At 50.5% G+C, this 18287-nt stretch overlaps 2 protein-coding genes across 2 annotated transcripts; both read left to right on the top strand.

The window, feature by feature from the left end:
* The first annotated feature begins 4139 nt into the window (after window positions 1-4139).
* Window positions 4140-10614, top strand: aicda (activation induced cytidine deaminase). Its single transcript, XM_088939793.1, has 5 exons — window positions 4140-4159; window positions 7761-7926; window positions 9218-9476; window positions 9806-9921; window positions 10561-10614. The coding sequence occupies exons 1-5, from the start codon at window positions 4140-4142 to the stop codon at window positions 10612-10614; spliced, it is 615 nt and encodes a 204-aa protein (XP_088795919.1).
* A 1835-nt stretch (window positions 10615-12449) lies between these two features.
* necap1 (NECAP endocytosis associated 1) lies at window positions 12450-18082 on the top strand. The gene is made up of 8 exons (XM_088939792.1): window positions 12450-13152; window positions 15320-15420; window positions 15558-15662; window positions 15772-15853; window positions 15963-16071; window positions 16562-16727; window positions 17125-17221; window positions 17329-18082. The coding sequence occupies exons 1-8, from the start codon at window positions 13058-13060 to the stop codon at window positions 17381-17383; spliced, it is 810 nt and encodes a 269-aa protein (XP_088795918.1). The 5' UTR covers window positions 12450-13057; the 3' UTR covers window positions 17384-18082.
* Window positions 18083-18287: the final 205 nt, after the last annotated feature.

Below are 18287 nucleotides of genomic sequence, written 5' to 3'. Positions count from 1 at the left end.
ATTGGCCCGGCTGTTCGCCGTCGCTGCCCCGGCGACCCCGCGTCCGCCGGTGTTGCCAATAAAGCTCTGCGAATTTGAATCTGCCCCGTTGCCATGGCAAATCGGCCTCCCGCGAACACTACACCGCTAATTTATTAAATAACTCCGAAAAATATTCAAATGGAAACGTATTTTGTCTCCCTTAAGTAGATAAAGTACTTTTTTTTTCCTTCAGACTTTAAATTTATGACAAGATGGGGTACGTTTTAACCACTTTCAAGCCCCAGGAGGTTTACCAGCTGTTAAGAAAGTGTAAGAAAACCAATATTTAAAAAAAACAACGGAATTAATCGCTTCATTCTTCGTAACCTTAGTCATCTGACGGTGAGGTAACAGTGACCGCCAGCTGAATTTCAAACGTCTAACTTTATTTTGTATAAAAGCCCGCCAAAACCACAGCGGGCGCCAGGTCTCCGTGAACGAACCCCACGGTAAAAAACAACCAACTCTACGAATACGGCATTAAAACACAGCCGTAAGCAGGGTTTTTATTCTCGCTTTAATATCTATCGACGATTCCCCTTCCACATCACACACAACTTACAGATTTATTTAAAACATTTACCTCAAGGCACGATTAACACAACTACCGACGTAACGAGCTTAACGTTTGTATAGCTGAGGTCACATTTCATACAAAAGTAGAAATACGAATTGATGGTACTTAACGTATCTAACAAATCTAATATTACTAATATTTTATGAAAAAACTACTGACCAGATGACCCCGACTGCGTCACCGAAACGCGATACAGTGATGACGTTTAGGCGTCGCGGGAAACCCGCTTATAAGGGGGGGCGGGGCGACTGCAAAATTACCCGCAGGCGGGCCAATCAACATCCTCTCCCTCCGATGACCCGCCCACGGCAGCGGCTGCGGCATGCGATTGGCTCTGCTGGAGAGGAAGCTGAACGGATTGGATCTGCACTGAGGGTCTTAGCAGATCTATGCAGCCTTGGGGGATACGTGTACAGTCCTGGAAAACAAAAAATAAAAAAAAGGTCCTGGAAAATATATCATATGGACATAGACCGGGGATGTAATATATGTACTTGAGGATATTTGACATCCATCCATCCATTTTCTAACCATTTTATTCAATTCAGGTTCATGGAGGAGCCGGAGTCTATCCCAGCAAGCAATGAGCTCAAGGCAGGATACACCCTGGACAGGACGCCAGTCCATCGCAGGGCACGCACGCACACACGCACACACGCACACCTTTGGACTGTGGGAGGAAACCAGAGCACCTAAACGAAAGTCTTGGAATTGAGACAAAAAGAAAAAGAAACAACAACTGTGGCCTGCTGGCCCCACTGACGCCTCTCCCTGCGGCAGGCTGAGCTGTCCCAGGAGTCTCCCTGCGGGTGCTGGCCAGGCTCGGCCTGCTGGGCTCCGGGGGGCTGCCAGCGGGGGGCTGCAGGGCGATATGGCTGCTGGCTCTAATCCCCAGCCCGGCAGATGTGAGATATTAATCTCAGAGGGGGAAGCGGACCTCCTTGTGAAGAAGAATCAGGTCGATCTGCGTTCTGGTGCAAGGTGATTAGAGTATAAGCCTTGATTTCATCTGCGCTGACGGTCCTTCCTCATCGGTGCGGTTCTGGTGTGGAGCAGATATATTATATCTATTGTGTTATATACAGTATATATGTCATTATGAATGATATATATTTTATATGTCATACATGAAGATACACATCTGATATATTATAAATATAGGTGATAGTTTCACTGACACACACGCAGGTCCATTGAGAAGCTCAGAAAGAGCCCGTACAGACAGAACGAGATTCGCAGGTGTGTTTTCAGCCCAGCGCGAAACCCGTCTGCTCGTCTGAAGGGTGCTTTCGAGACCGATGTGTCAGGGTGAAAGCAGGGGGTCCTCATTTCACTGGGAAAGCGGTACTGCTGGGGTAGATTGTGTGCATGTGTGTGCTCGTGTGTGTATATGTGTGTGAGTGTGTGTGCTCATTTGTGTGCGTGCATGTGTGTGCGCATGTGAGTGTGCGTGCATGTGCATGCGTGCGTGTGCATGCGTGTGTGTGAACGTGTGAGTGTGCACGTGTGCGTGTGCATGTGTGAGTGTGCATGCGTGCGCGTGCGTGTGTAAATGCACACGCGCGTGTGCGCTTATGTGTGCAGTGACATGATGAGAGAGCGCCTGTTTAAACAGATGTTTAAGTTGCGCTGTACAACCTTGACAACAAGCAAAGAAACTGACCTGTGCTCAGAGGAGCCAGGGTCTTTAACATGCATGTAAGCCCAGGTCAGGATGGTTTAACAGAAAACACACACAACCTCCACACATATATACAGTAGGCATGTGTGAGTGCGTATGTGTGCAGGAAATTCTAAATAATCTCAAATTAAACTATGATCTTGCACGATAAAACAGCTCAGTGAATGTGAGAAACACCATTGTCAGACCTCAACAGTGGGACTATATATAGCCCTAAGGTACAGCCCACACACAACACACTCTCCCCCGTTTGTGGTAGAAGGTTATTCACTGGTTAATTCATGATGATGAATATTGTTTGTAAAGACTTACTGATATTTTGTTCATCACAGCTCATTTCTAGCTCTGCTACGCTGTTTAAGACACAGTGCCCCCAAACCCTGCGGACTCATTTCTAGAAGCCTGAGCTGAAAACTGCTCCCTTCACGAATGAGTTCACTGGGTCTTCACTCCTACTGAAAGAGCTTTCAGTTCACCACCGAGAAGAGCCCCAGGCAGATCAGCACAGCTGAACACCACCTCTTATAATCACAAATAAACTGCTGAACGCCATTGTCCCAAATACAAGGGACCAAACTCATTTCTGCAAACAGTTCATTTCATTTAGACACATGAATTTACACATGAGGATCAGGATGAATTTACACATGAGGATCAGGATGAATTTACACATGAGGATCAGAATGAATTCACACATGAGGATCAGGATGAATTTACACATGAGGATCAGAATGAATTCACACATGAGGATCAGGATGAATTTACACATGAGGATCAGGATGAATTTACACATGAGGATCAGAATGAATTCACACATGAGGATCAGAATGAATTTACACATGAGAATCAGAATTAATTTACACATGAGGATCAGAATGAATTCACACATGAGGATCAGAATGAATTTACACATGAGGATCAGAATGAATTCACACATGAGGATCAGGATGAATTTACACATGAGGATCAGAATGAATTCACACATGAGAATCAGAATTAATTTACACATGAGGATCAGAATGAATTCACACATGAGGATCAGGATGAATTTACACATGAGGATCAGGATGAATTCACACATGAGGATTAGAATGAATTCACACATGAGGATCAGATGTATTTAAATTCAAGTTCACCCGTTTGGCATTGGTGACTGAACAAATTAAAAAAGTGTGCACAGTTTAAAAAGCCATATGTTTGGTACATTTCATTTTTATAGGCAATCCAGGTCTTTAAATTCAAGTCCACACATCTGGCATTCAAGATCGAACACATCAGAAAGTCTACAGTCTAAAAAGCTTTATTTGTGGTATATGTAACATTTTTTATAAGCAATATTCAAGTTTCTGTATGCTCTGCATCAGATGTATTTTAAACGTTATATTTAGTCCTGGGGATATCTTTTGCTGTAAATGCACATAATTGGGAATGAATAATATATCTATGCAGTCCTGGGTCTGCAAAGCCTACTCAAGTATTTCTAAGCAGCCTTGGGAATATATAACATCTATACTCTACAAATACACACCTGATGCTCTATAACACATTTATACAGAATATCCACTCCTGGTTCAACAAGGCTGAGACTGACACCACAGTGATGCAGTTTTCCTCCTCCTCTTCGTCTGACCAGGGCTGAGCAGAACAGCGGGTTAACCCTTCGTCGCCCTAACGGACGCAGCCTGTGTCTCCCTCCCCTCCCCATGATTCAAACGCTTGGGCACCAACCAGAAACCGGCTCACTGGTTTTCACCCCCTCCTCCTCCCTCTCTCTCTCTCTCTCTCTCTCTCTCTCTCTCTCTCTCACTCCTTCACCCATTCACTCGCTCGGGGAGCACCTCTGACTGCCAGACCTGGAAGATGACAAACAAGCTGGACAGGTGAGCACTCATTCTGAAAGCCTCTCTCGGGCTCGGCCAGTCGCACCAGGCTGCTTCCCCACCACTGACTCCCGGTCTGAGTAAGAACCGTTCTCGGTTTCATTCACGGCGTTTTCACAACTTTCTCTGTTTTCGATCTGCGCCGACAGACAAACAGCGGTTAAACACCTGTCATCTGTACAGAGCGACAATACACACACACTGACCGGACACTCCAGTACATGAACACTGCACTGAGAGAGAGAGGGGTTAATACACACACACTGACCGGACACTCCAGGACATGAACACTGCACTGAGAGAGAGAGGGGTTAATACACACACACTGACCGGACACTCCAGGACATGAACACTGCACTGAGAGAGAGAGGGGTTAATACACACACACTGACCGGACACTCCAGTACATGAACACTGCACTGAGAGAGAGAGGGGTTCATACAGACACACTGACTGGACACTCCAGTACATGAACACTGCACTGAGAGAGAGAGGGGGGTTCATACACACACACTGACTGGACACTCCAGTACATTAACACTGCACTGAGAGAGAGGGGGGTTCATACACACACACTGACTGGACACTCCAGTACATTAACACTGCACTGAGAGACAGAGGGGTTAATACAGACACACTGACTGGACACTCCAGTACATGAACACTGCACTGAGAGAGAGAGGGGTTAATACAGACACACTGACTGGACACTCCAGCACATGAACACTGCACTGAGAGAGAGGGGTTCATACAGACACACTGACTGGACACTCCAGCACATGAACACTGCACTGAGAGAGAGAGGGGTTCATACAGACACACTGACCGGACACTCCAGTACATTAACACTGCACTGAGAGAGAGAGGGGTTAATACAGACACACTGACTGGACACTCCAGTACATGAACACTGCACTGAGAGAGAGAGGGGTTAATACAGACACACTGACCGGACACTCCAGTACATGAACACTGCACTGAGAGAGAGAGGGGTTCATACAGACACACTGACTGGACACTCCAGTACATGAACACTGCACTGAGAGAGAGGGGTTCATACAGACACACTGACTGGACACTCCAGTACATTAACACTGCACTGAGAGAGAGAGGGGTTCATACAGACACACTGACTGGACACTCCAGTACATGAACACTGCACTGAGAGAGAGAGGGGTTCATACAGACACACTGACTGGACACTCCAGTACATGAACACTGCACTGAGAGAGAGAGGGGTTCATACACACACACTGACTGGACACTCCAGTACATTAACACTGCACTGAGAGAGAGGGGTTAATACAGACACTGACTGGACACTCCAGTACATTAACACTGCACTGAGAGAGAGAGGGGTTAATACAGACACACTGACTGGACACTCCAGTACATGAACACTGCACTGAGAGAGAGAGAGGGGTTCATACACACACACTGACTGGACACTCCAGTACATTAACACTGCACTGAGAGAGAGAGGGGTTCATACAGACACACTGACTGGACACTCCAGTACATGAACACTGCACTGAGAGAGAGAGGGGTTCATACAGACACACTGACTGGACACTCCAGTACATGAACACTGCACTGAGAGAGAGAGGGGTTCATACAGACACACTGACTGGACACTCCAGCACATGAACACTGCACTGAGAGAGAGAGGGGTTCATACAGACACACTGACCGGACACTCCAGCACATGAACACTGCACTGAGAGAGAGGGGTTCATACAGACACACTGACTGGACACTCCAGCACATGAACACTGCACTGAGAGAGAGAGGGGTTCATACAGACACACTGACTGGACACTCCAGTACATGAACACTGCCCTGAGAGAGAGAGGGGTTCATACAGACACACTGACCGGACACTCCAGCACATGAACACTGCACTGAGAGAGAGGGGTTCATACAGACACACTGACTGGACACTCCAGCACATGAACACTGCACTGAGAGAGAGAGGGGTTCATACAGACACACTGACTGGACACTCCAGTACATGAACACTGCCCTGAGAGAGAGAGGGGTTCATACAGACACACTGACTGGACACTCCAGGACATTAACACTGCACTGAGAGAGAGAGGGGTTAATACACACACACTGACTGGACACTCCAAGTTACAGAGGAGCTGGACTGAGTGTCTCTCCAGTATCTCCAGCTCTGATGGGGAGGAGTGTTAATGTGAAGTTACAGAGGAGCTGGACTGAGTGTCTCTCCAGTATCTCCAGCTCTGATGGGGAGGGGTGTTAATGTGAAGTTACAGAGGAGCTGGACTGAGTGTCTCTCCAGTATCTCCAGCTCTGATGGGGAGGGGTGTTAATGTGAAGTTACAGAGGAGCTGGACTGAGTGTCTCTCCAGTATCTCCAGCTCTGATGGGGAGGAGTGTTAATGTGAAGTTACAGAGGAGCTGGACTGAGTGTCTCTCCAGTATCTCCAGCTCTGATGGGGAGGAGTGTTAATGTGAAGTTACAGAGGAGCTGGACTGAGTGTCTCTACAGTATCTCCAGCTCTGATGGGGAGGGGTGTTAATGTGAAGTTACAGAGGAGCTGGACTGAGTGTCTCTCCAGTATCTCCAGCTCTGATGGGGAGGAGTGTTAATGTGAAGTTACAGAGGAGCTGGACTGAGTGTCTCTCCAGTATCTCCAGCTCTGATGGGGAGGGGTGTTAATGTGAAGTTACAGAGGAGCTGGACTGAGTGTCTCTCCAGTATCTCCAGCTCTGATGGGGAGGGGTGTTAATGTGAAGTTACAGAGGAGCTGGACTGAGTGTCTCTCCAGTATCTCCAGCTCTGATGGGGAGGAGTGTTAATGTGAACCACAAGAGCATCACATGTTTAGTCAGCTGCAGGTGCTTATTTCATGCCAGTGAGCTCACAGAGAGTCAGCGTGTGCAGGCAGATGTTAAAATAGCATCCATAATAATACAGTGTGTGAGCTCCTGTCCCAGCCTGAGGAACAGACAGTGAGCCTGTCTCTCAATAATAATAATACAGTGTGTGATCTCCTGTCCCAGCCTGAGGAACAGTGAGCCTGTCTCTCAATAATAATAATACAGTGTGTGATCTCCTGTCCCCGCCTGAGGAACAGACAGTGAGCCTGTCTCTCAATAATAATAATACAGTGTGTGATCTCCTGTCCCAGCCTGAGGAACAGACAGTGAGCCTGTCTCTCAATAATAATAATACAGTGTGTGATCTCCTGTCCCAGCCTGAGGAACAGACAGTGAGCCTGTCTCTCAATAATAATAATACAGTGTGTGATCTCCTGTCCCCGCCTGAGGAGCAGTGAGCCTGTCTCTCAATAATGCTCCATATGTCTGTATGTAAATGTATATATGATGTGTCTGTATTGTAAATGTCAGTAGACGTTGTGTTAATTGTATCTGCTTTGGCAACACAGAATTATTCTTTGATCACGCCAGCAAAGCTTCTTGAATGGAATGACTCCTCTTGCTTGTCATCTCGTATGACTTTAATAGAAGGGCTCGCTATGGTGCCGGGCTTTAAAGAGATCGGATCGGCGCTGGGAAACTCCGCAGGGAGGAGCAGCGCCCGCCACTGTCTCTCTCTCTCTGTCCCTCTCAGCGTGCTGCTGGCCCAGAAGAAGTTCCTGTACCACTACAAGAACGTGCGCTGGGCCCGGGGGCGACACGAGACCTACCTCTGCTTCGTGGTCAAGAGGAGGGCGGGGCCCAACTCGCACGCCCTGGACTTCGGCCACCTGCGCAACCGCTCCGGCCTGCACGTGGAGGTGACATGCGCTAGACCATGTCTCCCAGCGCTGAGGGTCATGGGACTTGTAGTTCCTTCATCCCCGGCATACTCATTGTGTGTATTATGGTTACTGTGTCTCTGTGCTGTAGTGTCCAGTCAGTCAGTCAGTCAGTGTCACTGTGCTGTAGTGTCCAGTCAGTCAGTCAGTGTCACTGTGCTGTAGTGTCCAGTCAGTCAGTCAGTGTCTCTGTGCTGTAGTGTCCAGTCAGTCAGTGTCGCTGTGCTGTAGTGTCCAGTCAGTCAGTCAGTGTCTCTGTGCTGTAGTGTCCAGTCAGTCAGTCAGGGTCATTGTGCTGTAGTGTCCAGTCAGTCAGTGTCTCTGTGCTGTAGTGTCCAGTCAGTCAGTCAGTGTCACTGTGCTGTAGTGTCCAGTCAGTCAGTCAGTGTCACTGTGCTGTAGTGTCCAGTCAGTCAGTCAGTGTCTCTGTGCTGTAGTGTCCAGTCAGTCAGTGTCGCTGTGCTGTAGTGTCCAGTCAGTCAGTCAGGGTCACTGTGCTGTAGTGTCCAGTCAGTCAGTCAGTGTCGCTGTGCTGTAGTGTCCAGTCAGTCAGTCAGGGTCTCTGTGCTGTAGTGTCCAGTCAGTCAGTCAGGGTCACTGTGCTGTAGTGTCCAGTCAGTCAGTCAGTGTCACTGTGCTGTAGTGTCCAGTCAGTCAGTCAGAGTCACTGTGCTGTAGTGTCCAGTCAGTCAGGGTCACTGTGCTGTAGTGTCCAGTCAGTCAGTGTCTCTGTGCTGTAGTGTCCAGTCAGTCAGTCAGTGTCTCTGTGCTGTAGTGTCCAGTCAGTCAGGGTCTCTGTGCTGTAGTGTCCAGTCAGTCAGTCAGGGTCACTGTGCTGTAGTGTCCAGTCAGTCAGTCAGTGTCTCTGTGCTGTAGTGTCCAGTCAGTCAGGGTCACTGTGCTGTAGTGTCCAGTCAGTCAGTCAGTGTCTCTGTGCTGTAGTGTCCAGTCAGTCAGTGTCTCTGTGCTGTAGTGTCCAGTCAGTCAGTCAGTGTCTTTGTGCTGTAGTGTCCAGTCAGTCAGGGTCTCTGTGCTGTAGTGTCCAGTCAGTCAGTCAGGGTCACTGTGCTGTAGTGTCCAGTCAGTCAGTGTCTCTGTGCTGTAGTGTCCAGTCAGTCAGTCAGTGTCTCTGTGCTGTAGTGTCCAGTCAGTCAGTCAGGGTCTCTGTGCTGTAGTGTCCAGTCAGTCAGTCAGTGTCGCTGTGCTGTAGTGTCCAGTCAGTCAGTGTCACTGTGCTCTTCCTCTTACGGACTCCCTCCCTACTCTCCAGCTCCTCTTCCTGCGCTACCTGTCCCGCCTGTGGCCGGCCTACGGCGCCGGCGTCAGCTACTCCGTGACCTGGTTCTGCTCCTGGTCGCCCTGCTTCCACTGCGCGCTGCGCCTTTCGCAGTTCCTGGGCCGCCACCCCAACCTGCGCCTGCGCATCTTCGTCGCACGCCTCTACTTCTGCGAGGAGAACAACGTGGAGCCCGAGGGCCTGAGGACGCTGAAGAGGGCCGGCGTGCACATCTCCGTCATGACCTTCAAAGGTGGGGGGGAGGGGGGGGGCTACAAGTCCCATGGGTCTCACTGGCTGGAGGGCAGGCATAGGACTACAAGTCCCATGGGTCTCACTGGGAGGAGGACAGACATTGGACTACAAGTCCCATGGGTCTCACTGGGAGGAGGGCAGGCATTGGACCACAAGTCCCATGATGCACTGTGACCGCATTGCCACCCACAGTGCTGGGGCTAATGACAGATGGAGTTTTTGTTTTGTAATAGAGGGCACTAGGCAAACTGTTGCGCTGTAAGTGTGCACACAGCCTGCATGGTACTCAGCAGACAGTTAGGTGGTCCCCTCTTTCTCCCCTCTCAGACTATTTCTACTGCTGGCACAACTTCGTCGCCAGTCGGGAGCGAGTCTTCAAGCCCTGGGACGGGCTGCACCAGAACTCCGTCCGGCTGTCCAGAAGACTGAACCGCATCCTGCAGGTACTGCAGACACAACACAAACACAACACGCTGACACACACGAACAATGGACACAATACACACACAGCAAACACAGCACACCCAGAAAAGACGCAATCCACACCACACACAGTGACAACCAGCAATACACAAAAGACAGAGACACACAGGCAGGGACACAAAAAGAAAAGTATTTTTCCAGTGAGCGCAGCAATCAGCGGTCGATACTGATAAAGTCACCATCGCCTTTCCTCCCGATTAACTTCCTAAAGCAAGCGCTACAGGTGTGACTATTTCTCACCTGGTGGTTTGGTGCGATTCTAATGGCCACAAAGCAGGCCGACAGCAGCCCAGCGGAGGGAATGTTCGGAGCTCAGTACAGCGCAGTCACAGCCACTCTCGTGTATGGGGAATGAGCCAGGGAGCCAGCTGCAAGGGTGAAGTTGGGGAGGAGGGAGGGAGGTACAGACAGGAGGCGCGCAGGGTTGTGGGCAGCCAGTGGATATTTATATGTAGGGAGTGGAGGTGTGAGATTAGATATGTCCTCCTCCCCTGACTTCTGTGAGATCGCTCCGTTACTCCTCATAATAATCAAGACACAAGAGTCGGAAAGCCCCACCTGCGCGGGTGACTGATCCCGCCTCTCTCTCCGTCCCGCAGCCCTGCGACGACATCGAGGATTTCAGCGAGGCCTTCGCCCTGCTGGGCCTATGACCCGCGCCTCGGTGGTCCCGTCCGCTACCTCTCCCTCCGTCGACAGGCACTCCCTCCCCCTCTCCGCCGCTGTCCCGATATTCCGTTACTCCGAAGGCGAGAGGGTGGAGCAGTGTCCCTCCGACTCGGTCTCCCTCAGTGTTCAGACGTCGACTGGCAGCACATGCAGGATGTCAACACACAACTACAGTACATGTTCATCTTCCACATCTCTGCTCCGTCCCCCTCTCCTCTCTCTCCGTCCTGCTGGGCGTTTTTTCCAGCACGATTCTCCGTAGCCTCTTCTCCGGAACAGCAAGGCGGGAGACGCGGTGAGAGAGAGGGGAATTGTAATCAATGTGGGAGGCAGAGCAGAAACATTCAAACAGGTGCTTTTTCAATCCCTGTGGATCTGACTCCTGGGATTTCAGTGCTTCACGAAGCAAAATACAATGGCATTAATAACATTGCATTATGATCTGTGCATCTACTGCTAACTGAATAATTAAAATAATTTTATTCAAAAGTATTGTTTCTCTTATTCTCTCTAATGGGTGTATATCATCCCTTTACATCCTGCTCACAGGCTGGTATAAGGGACTCTGGAGTGTGTGTTTCTTTAAACTCTGCTCACAGGCTGGTATAAGGGACTCTGGAGTGTGTGTGTCTTTAAACTCTGCTCACAGGCTGGTATAAGGGACTCTGGAGTGTCTGTGTCTTTAAACTCTGCTCACAGGCTGGTATAAGGTACTCTGGAGTGTCTGTGTCTTTAAACTCTGCTCACAGGCTGGTATAAGGGACTCTGGAGTGTGTGTGTCTTTAAACTCTGCTCACAGGCTGGTATAAGGGGCTCTGGAGTGTGTGTGTCTTTAAACTCTGCTCACAGGCTGGTATAAGGGACTCTGGAGTGTGTGTGTCTTTAAACTCTGCTCACAGGCTGGTGTAAGGGACTCTGGAGTGTGTGTGTCTTTAAACTCTGCTCACAGGCTGGTATAAGGTACTCTGGAGTGTCTGTGTCTTTAAACTCTGCTCACAGGCTGGTATAAGGGACTCTGGAGTGTCTGTGTCTTTAAACTCTGCTCACAGGCTGGTATAAGGGACTCTGGAGTGTGTGTGTCTTTAAACTCTGCTCACAGGCTGGTGTAAGGGACTCTGGAGTGTGTGTGTCTTTAAACTCTGCTCACAGGCTGGTATAAGGTACTCTGGAGTGTCTGTGTCTTTAAACTCTGCTCACAGGCTGGTATAAGGGACTCTGGAGTGTCTGTGTCTTTAAACTCTGCTCACAGGCTGGTATAAGGGGCTCTGGAGTGTCTGTGATTTTGAAGTCTATTCAAAAGCTGTTAAAAAGGATTGTGGCGCTGCTGTCTCTTCGTGTTCCAATAGGTCATAAAAAGCTAAACATCCAAAGTTCCAAAGTTTTTAAAAAAGAAAAAGTGCACATGACAGTATTTCGCAAGAAATCGACTGGGACGTAACGACGCTGCTCTCTAGTGGACAGTATCCTGTACTGCACTTTCCTCCCTTGCTGCACTTTCCAGGGTGTCGGATTCCCAGCACACAAAAGCTTTGTCTTTCTCATATATATATATGGAACACAACACAGTAAAAAACACAGGTCTCGAAAGCCACGGCCCTGCGGATATTCCATTTGCTTTCAAATGTATCTCATCTGAAAGATGACTTCCACTCAGCAGTTCAGCCAATTCTAGAGAAGGCTCTGACACACTGCAGTGATCAGTCCCCTGGCTTAAAAGCGCACTCTCCGAATTGCCGTAATCTTCTCTGTCATGGCGGCGCACGGTGAGCATGCCGTAATGCCGCCTCTAAGATGGCGGGGCCCAGTGCGACGGGAATTCCCCTTCCGCCGGTGCGGGTGGTCCTGCTCGTCCTGCGGGGCGAACTCCTGCCGTAATCCTGCGAATATCTCCGCCACCCTTCCTCCAGCTGGTATTTGTCGTAGAGCCCCGCTTTTCTCTCCGAAATGTACTAATCTGATACTCAGATCAGGAAAAGAGGGGGCGACAGGCTCTGGTAAAGAAGACCGGTCCGTAATACATTGGAAATAGGTGTGCAATCACTGCGATGTGTCACAGGTGTCAAACACGTGCAGGGGGGTGTCTTAGAGCGTCCTCCCAGTCGGCATGCGTGAAAGCGCACCCCCTCGCTCGAACCTCACTCCGGGCACGTTTGCAGGACACAAGGGGTTTTATCCGCATCTGCTGACTTCGGGGTGGGTCTTCACATCGCCGCCGCCGCCGCTACAGCCCGCACGGAGAGAGACGGGAGAGACGCGAGAACGCGCGCCTCCGCGCCACCAGTCCATAAAGGCCGCAGCCCGCCCGTCCCCCGCCTGCAGGGGCCGGGACGCCACAAACCGCGCTGCTCCTCTACACGGGGCTGGACGGTACCCGGAGCCGCTATATCCCACACACGGGCAGGCTCCCGGCAGCGGCCAGTCTCCAAGATGGCGTCGGAGCCGGATTACGAGTCCATCCTGCTCGTCAAGCCCGATATCAACGTTTACCGCATCCCGCCCCGCGCCTCCAACCGGGGCTACAGGTAAGCACGGGCCCGGGGCGCGCCGCTGCCTACTGGCGGCTTGGCCCGGTTCGGCCGGCCGGGCTGTCTCGGTCCGGTGTGTCCGGCAGGCGCCCGGAGTGCCGAGAGCCGCTGTAGGCTGGAGCGGGGCGCCGGGGGAGGAAGCCGGGCGTGCGGCGATAGTAGGGGTATTACGGTACTCGCAGGTGTCGGGCTGTGCCGTGGGCTGTCACGGTGGCCGTGTCGCGGGTGGGGTTCGCCGCGACGCGTGTCGAGGGAGGCTGGGTGTTTTGTGTGGCGGGGCTCACGCCCACCCCCACCCCCAGCCGCTCGCCGGGGACGCGCCCTGACCTCCTTATCTCGCCTGCCTGCCGCTGCCGCACCGGCGCATCCTGCAGGTGTTGTAGGACGCGGACTCCCCCTCCGCAAGCGTGCGATCCGCTCCGGGTTTTACTCTGCTGACAGTCCGGATCCGTTGGGAGCTTTGATCCGCTCCGGGTTTTACTTTTAAGAGTCCGGATCCATGTGGAGTATTGATCCAGTCCGGTTTTTACTTTTAGGAATCCGGATCCATTGGAAGGCGGATCCAGTCCGGGTTTTACTTTAAAGAGTCCGGATCCATGTGGAGTATTGATCCAGTCCGGGTTTTACTTTTAGGAATCCGGATCCATTGGAAGTCGAATCCAGTCCGGGTTTTACTTTAAAGAGTCCGGATCCATGTGGAGTGTTGATCCAGTCCGGAGTTTACTTTTAAGAGTCCGGATCCATGTGGAGTTTTGATCCAATCCGGGTTTTACTTTAAGAGTTTAGAAGTGGTCCAGTCCGGATTGCCTTACCGGACAGTTTCACAAAAGCGCTGAGTGGCTTGTGCCCGGTGTAGAGGGGTGCACTTAGATAGTGACTGTACCTGTGACCTGGTTCTTACCCCTCTCCTGCTTTCGCCGTCGCTTCCTCTTCTTCAGCTTCTAATCATCATCATCATCATCATCCCCACGCTGTTCCTGTAGCCTGTGTGGAGGAAAACCAGGAGGAACCTGCGTGGTCAGAATGGGAATATTTTAATTTCTATATCGTTACAAAACACCGGCTCCCCCCGCCCAAAAAAAACGTATTGTTGTGAGCAGAAATAGCTTTGTCACAAAATCCATCTTTAAAAGCTGGGTGTGCTTTAACCCAGTTCAGCCGCGCAGCGCGGAATGTAAGGTCACTAAATAACAAAACGTTTCTGATGAGAAGAACACGGAGCACAAGCTCGATTTCACTTTTTTTTTATCTGAAACTTGTCCGTGTCCAGAGGGTCCAGCGGACTTGACCTGAGGGCTCTCCTGACAGCCACAGACTCGCGCACATGGCTCCGCGGGGCCGGCGAGGAGGTGCAGCGGCGCTTTCCGAGTGCAGAAACATCCCCGTCGGTCAGGGGGGAGTGTCCCCGAAAACGACGCAACTTGACGGTGTACGAACGTTTCGTGCTGCTTTTCCGGATCCCCAGACCCCTCTCAATCGCTCGTTTTGCGAGCGACTGTCAAGTCCGTCTCTGCGAGCCCCGCCCCCGCAGTCGCTCGGCGAAGAGCGTCGCCGGTCGATTGCAAAACAAGCGATTGACGACGCTTTTCATCACGGATGGTTTCGGTCCCTCGGTGGGATGAAACCAAGCAGTGAAAAGGAGGATGGAGTAAACGTGACGTCGGAATTTAACAACCAGCTAAGCGAAAGCGTTTAGATGGGCACAAAACGGGGCGCCGATTGTTTCGAAGAGATAAGACGATAAATGACTGAAAATCAAGATTGACTTCCTTGGACGGTGTGCGCGTCCTGCACGGTGTCTTTGGTCTGAATTCTGCCGATGATACACACCTGTATATCTCTATTCCAGCTGAAGCTCGGAACCCCCTCAACAGGCTGATCGGCTGTGTGTTGGATAGTTCCCAGTGGATGTCCCAGACTTCTCTACGGTTGAATCAAGACGAGGCTGAAGTATCGATATGGGGTGCTGAAATTCAGAAGGAACTCTTGCAGGATAAAACGGGGGCTCTTTTGCTTCGCGTGTAAAATCTGAAGTACGAAACCTGGGTAGAACTCTAGATTATCGTGGTCGTCTGTTTTGTCCCTCGCATCAATAAGGTCACCAGAGTTGCATTCTGTCGTTGAAGAAACGTTGCGAAAGTCAGGCGGTGCTGCTGTGTTCCAGGGCAGCCGACTGGAAGCTGGAGCAGCCTGACTGGGTGGGGCGCCTGCGGATCACGGCGCGCGGGAAGGTGGCCTACATCAAGCTGGAGGACAAGGTGTCGGGTGAGGGAGGGCCTGGGTCGGCCCGCTGGCCCGCGGACCCGCTGACGCACCGACTGACTGACCGCTGGCACACGTTCCCGTGTCGCGTGACCGGCGTGCCGGCCGCTCTGACGCGCGATGCCCTGTTCCACCTGCAGGGGAGCTGTTTGCCCAGGCGCCAGTGGAACAGTACCCTGGGATCACCGTGGAGACGGTCAGCGACTCCAGCCGCTACTTCGTGATCCGGATACAGGACGACAACGGTCTGTGACGCCCGTCCGTCCGTCCGTCCGTCCGCCTGTCCCCGCGCGTCCGTCCTGCTGCGCCTGCCTCTTGTCGGGTGTGGACAATCTGTCTTTCTCTCGGTTCCAGGCCGCAGCGCGTTCATCGGAATAGGGTTCGGCGATCGAGGAGACGCCTTCGACTTCAACGTCGCCCTGCAGGATCACTTCAAGTAAGGCTTCCTGCGTCTCTCGGCGCGGGGTTGAGTGTCCAGGCTGACGGTCAGTTGGCGGGTGTTATTCCACCGGATCTCACCTTTCCTCCTTCTCCCTCTCTCCCAGGTGGGTGAAACAGGAGACCGAGATCAGTAAACAGTCTCAGTGTCCAGACTTGACACCCAAACTGGACTTGGGCTTCAAGGAGGGACAGACGATCACACTCAACATTGGGGTAAAAAGCATGCGCAGCTCTCTTTTTGTCTTTGTGGTTCTGTGTGAGGAGTGTCTCTAGGGTCTGTATTAATCTCAGTGTGTGAGGAGTGTCTCTGGGGTCTGTATTAATCTCGGAGTGTGAGGAGTGTCTCTGGGGTCTGTATTAGGGTCTGTATTAATCTCAGTGTGTGAGGAGTGTCTTTAGGGTCTATATTGGGGTCTGTATTAATCTCAGTGTGTGAGGAGTGTCTCTGAGGTCTGTATTAGTGTCTGTATTAATCTCAGTGTGTGAGGAGTGTCTCTGGGGTCTGTATTAGGGTCTGTATTAATCTCAGTGTTTGAAGAGTGTCTCTAGGGTCTATATTAATCTCAGTGTGTGAGGAGTGTCTCTAGGGTCTATATTGGGGTCTGTATTAATCTCAGTGTGTGAGGTGTGTCTCTAGGGTCTGTATTATTTTCACCGTCTATTTTGATTGCTCTTCATTCTTTCTCCATTTTTCTATTTCTAGCAAACAAAGAAAAAAGACAAGCCCCGACCCCAGGGAACAGGAGGCCTTGGGCTCCTCCCTCCTCCCCCAGGAGGCAAGATTGCTCCACCCCCATCAACTGTCATGTCCAATCACGTCACAGAAACCACGGGTTCTGGTCACACCCACACAGGGGGAGGGGACACAGGTACATTGTGGGAGGGGCTTGATGCCGCTATTAATATTTAGTTTTTATCGTTTTCCTGCTTTTACTTTCTAAAATATTTTTTTCTGATTGAACTGAGAAACGGAAATTATTCCAAAATAACATCATTTTAGTGAAGTTCATAATGAACTGAAGCACTATTTATATTATTGAGTAATATTATTAGGTTGCAGTTTTGTTTTGTTTTTTGGATCTGCTAGATATTTGTAACGTTTCTGGCCTGCCCGCCCCAGAGTGACTCGCAGGAGAGTCGACCCTGATCGGAGGGACAGCAGCTCTCTTGATGATGTCACAGCTGCCCTGCCATGACGCTGAGTGTCCCTGTAGCTCACGTTGTTCTCCAGTACTGACTGGTCTCTCCCCCCCGCCGTTGTCTCAGGGTGTCTGCTGGACCTGGACGGCTCTTCCTCCATCCCCACGCAGTCCCTCTCGAACCCGGGCGCCGACCTGTGGGGGGAGTTCTCCTCTCCAGCCAGGTACGTACATACAGGCTGCAGCACAATACGACCAGAAACCCCGAGGAGCAGCGTCGCGTGTCCAGCCAGTGTCTGCATTAACGTCTTCTCTCTCTCCGTCTCTGCAGCTCGGTCTCCACCACAGACCCGCAGTCTTCATCTGGAAACTGGGTGCAGTTTTGAGCTCGGCCCTGTTCCTCTCTCTCAGTCTCGTTTTCTCTCCTGTCCAGTCATGCCTGCCCATGTCTCTCCCCTGTTGCCCTTTCATTCCTGTAGACTGCTAAAACACTGACTTGATCACTAATAAAACACTGCATCTCTCTGCTCTGCTTCCCTCCTCTGTCTCCTCTCTCTCTCTGTGTCTCCTGTCCTGTTGTTGTGTCTTTATTGCGGAGGGATTCTCTGTGATCTCCTCTCTCTCACTGTGTCTCCTGTCCTGTTGTGTGTGTTTATTACTGAGGGAGTCTCTGTGATCTCCTCTCTCAAATTCTTCATATTCAAGGAGACACAACCAGAGAGAGAGAAGAGATAACAGGGTTTTGAGCAGAGAGAAAACTTAACTAGATCTTTCAAAAGGTACTGTACCCTCTCCTGTATCGATAGTCCACCCTGAAGAACACTGCATTAGTTTACAATAATTATGGTGAATATTACAATACAAATAAGATAAATATTGTGTGTATATAATTGTGAATGTATATATCCATAGAGCCAGTGAAAATATGATCTGTTTTTAGATGATTTGTCAGGTTTAAGATTTGAAGTTAATAATTCATTCTGTACATAACATGGTTCTGTCTGTATGTGTCTCTGTGTTGATAAACTCGTGGGAAATCCATTTGCGTCTATTGAACATCATCTAAAAATAAAGAATATACTAAATGATTTTTTATCATCTGTCTAGGTGTATATATAGTGTCCTCCAGGAGCGTTTGTGTATACAGTGTGTCCAGTAAGAGTCTGGACACCAGGTGTGTGTGTGTATACAGTGTGTCCAGTAAGAGTCTGGACTCCAGGTGTGTGTGTGTGTGTGTGTATATACAGTGTGTCCAGTAAGAGTCTGGACTCCAGGTGTGTGTGTGTGTGT

Source organism: Atractosteus spatula, chromosome 22, assembly GCF_055471065.1.
Source record: "Atractosteus spatula isolate fAtrSpa1 chromosome 22, fAtrSpa1.hap1, whole genome shotgun sequence".
In the NCBI taxonomy this organism is placed as follows: domain Eukaryota; kingdom Metazoa; phylum Chordata; class Actinopteri; order Semionotiformes; family Lepisosteidae; genus Atractosteus; species Atractosteus spatula.
The sequence above is the reverse complement of the archived record's forward strand: the minus strand, read 5'-3'. Positions and strand labels throughout refer to the sequence as shown.